The 1,055-nt window shown below is 62.7% G+C and overlaps 1 protein-coding gene across 1 annotated transcript in view; it reads left to right on the top strand.

The window, feature by feature from the left end:
* The window catches only part of EP400 (E1A binding protein p400), a 76,354-nt gene that overhangs the window by 58,711 nt on the left and 16,588 nt on the right, over positions 1 to 1,055 (top strand). Inside the window, 2 exon segments of the mRNA XM_025045491.1 lie at positions 857 to 935; positions 1,043 to 1,048. Coding sequence (XP_024901259.1) covers positions 857 to 935; positions 1,043 to 1,048 — 85 coding nt within the window.

Here is a 1,055-nt window from a genome sequence, read left to right as displayed (position 1 = left end):
CAGTGCTGGGGGGCGGGGCGGGGCGGTGGGAGGAGGGCCCCGGGCCGGGCAGTGGAGGGCCGTGGGCCAGGTGTGCACAGAAGAGTCTTGGGTGATACCCAAGGGTGGGTTGTTGTTGAGGGGGAGCTGGGACAGGGAGCCAGGCCAAGGGCGGGAGGAGTTGGGACCACTCGTGGAGCAGATACTGGGGTGCCTACTGTGGCTTTGGTCTTGACTTTACCACCCAGTGTGATGGACGTGGGGCGAGGGAAGGCGCCGGTGTTAAGATGAAAGCTGCAGGACAGTGAGCAGGACGTGCGCGGGGGCTGAGTGGACTGACGTGGCTTGGGGCACAGGTGGGCGGGAAGGTGGTGACACCCAGAGGCACCTGGCAGGTAAGGCTTGGGGCCTGGCTCTGCTCACGGGAGGCCCGGGAACAGGGCACAGGGAGCACAGAGTTTTAAGCCAAGCCAGCCTCTCTGTGACAGGAGGTTAGTAGGTGACAGTTGTGGGTGGAGATGTGGCAGCCCCCGGGAGCAGGGGTTTCGTGAGAGGGTGAAGAGACCAGTGAGGAACCCCACCCCCAGGTTTGCCGGTCAGGCTCTGCCTGGGGGCCCAGCGCCATGGAAGACCAGCTTGTTCCTCCTGCACGGTCCCAGAACATGGGGGGTCTCGGACTGGCCTGGACGGAGCGGAACCCTGGGCTTGGACGGTGTGGCAGCCCTTCTCCCCAGGCCGGTCTGCCTGGCACCCGCCTCAGGGCTGGGTTCTTGATGCCTCCAGTACTGGCTGCTTGGCGAGTGAGGGCTTTGGGTTTCTGGAATATTTGTCTACTTCAGAACTTGCTGGTTTATTTTTTAACTTTTTTGTTTTGTAGTGGAATCAACTACGACAAACCCCTGCCTCCTATTCAGGTTGCCTCCCTCCGAGCAGAGCGAATCGCCAAAGAGAAGAAGGTGTGTCAGCCGGGGCCGGGCTGCTGTGCGGGCAGGTGCAGCATGGCGGTCGGGGCAGGGGCCACAGGCCTGGCTGCTGCTCCAGCTCCTTTCTTTTCTCCTCACAGGCTCTGGCCGATC

Source organism: Pteropus alecto, unplaced genomic scaffold (assembly GCF_000325575.1).
Source record: "Pteropus alecto unplaced genomic scaffold, ASM32557v1 scaffold213, whole genome shotgun sequence".
Lineage (NCBI taxonomy): Eukaryota > Metazoa > Chordata > Mammalia > Chiroptera > Pteropodidae > Pteropus > Pteropus alecto.
This window is presented reverse-complemented; position numbering and strand designations above follow the sequence as displayed.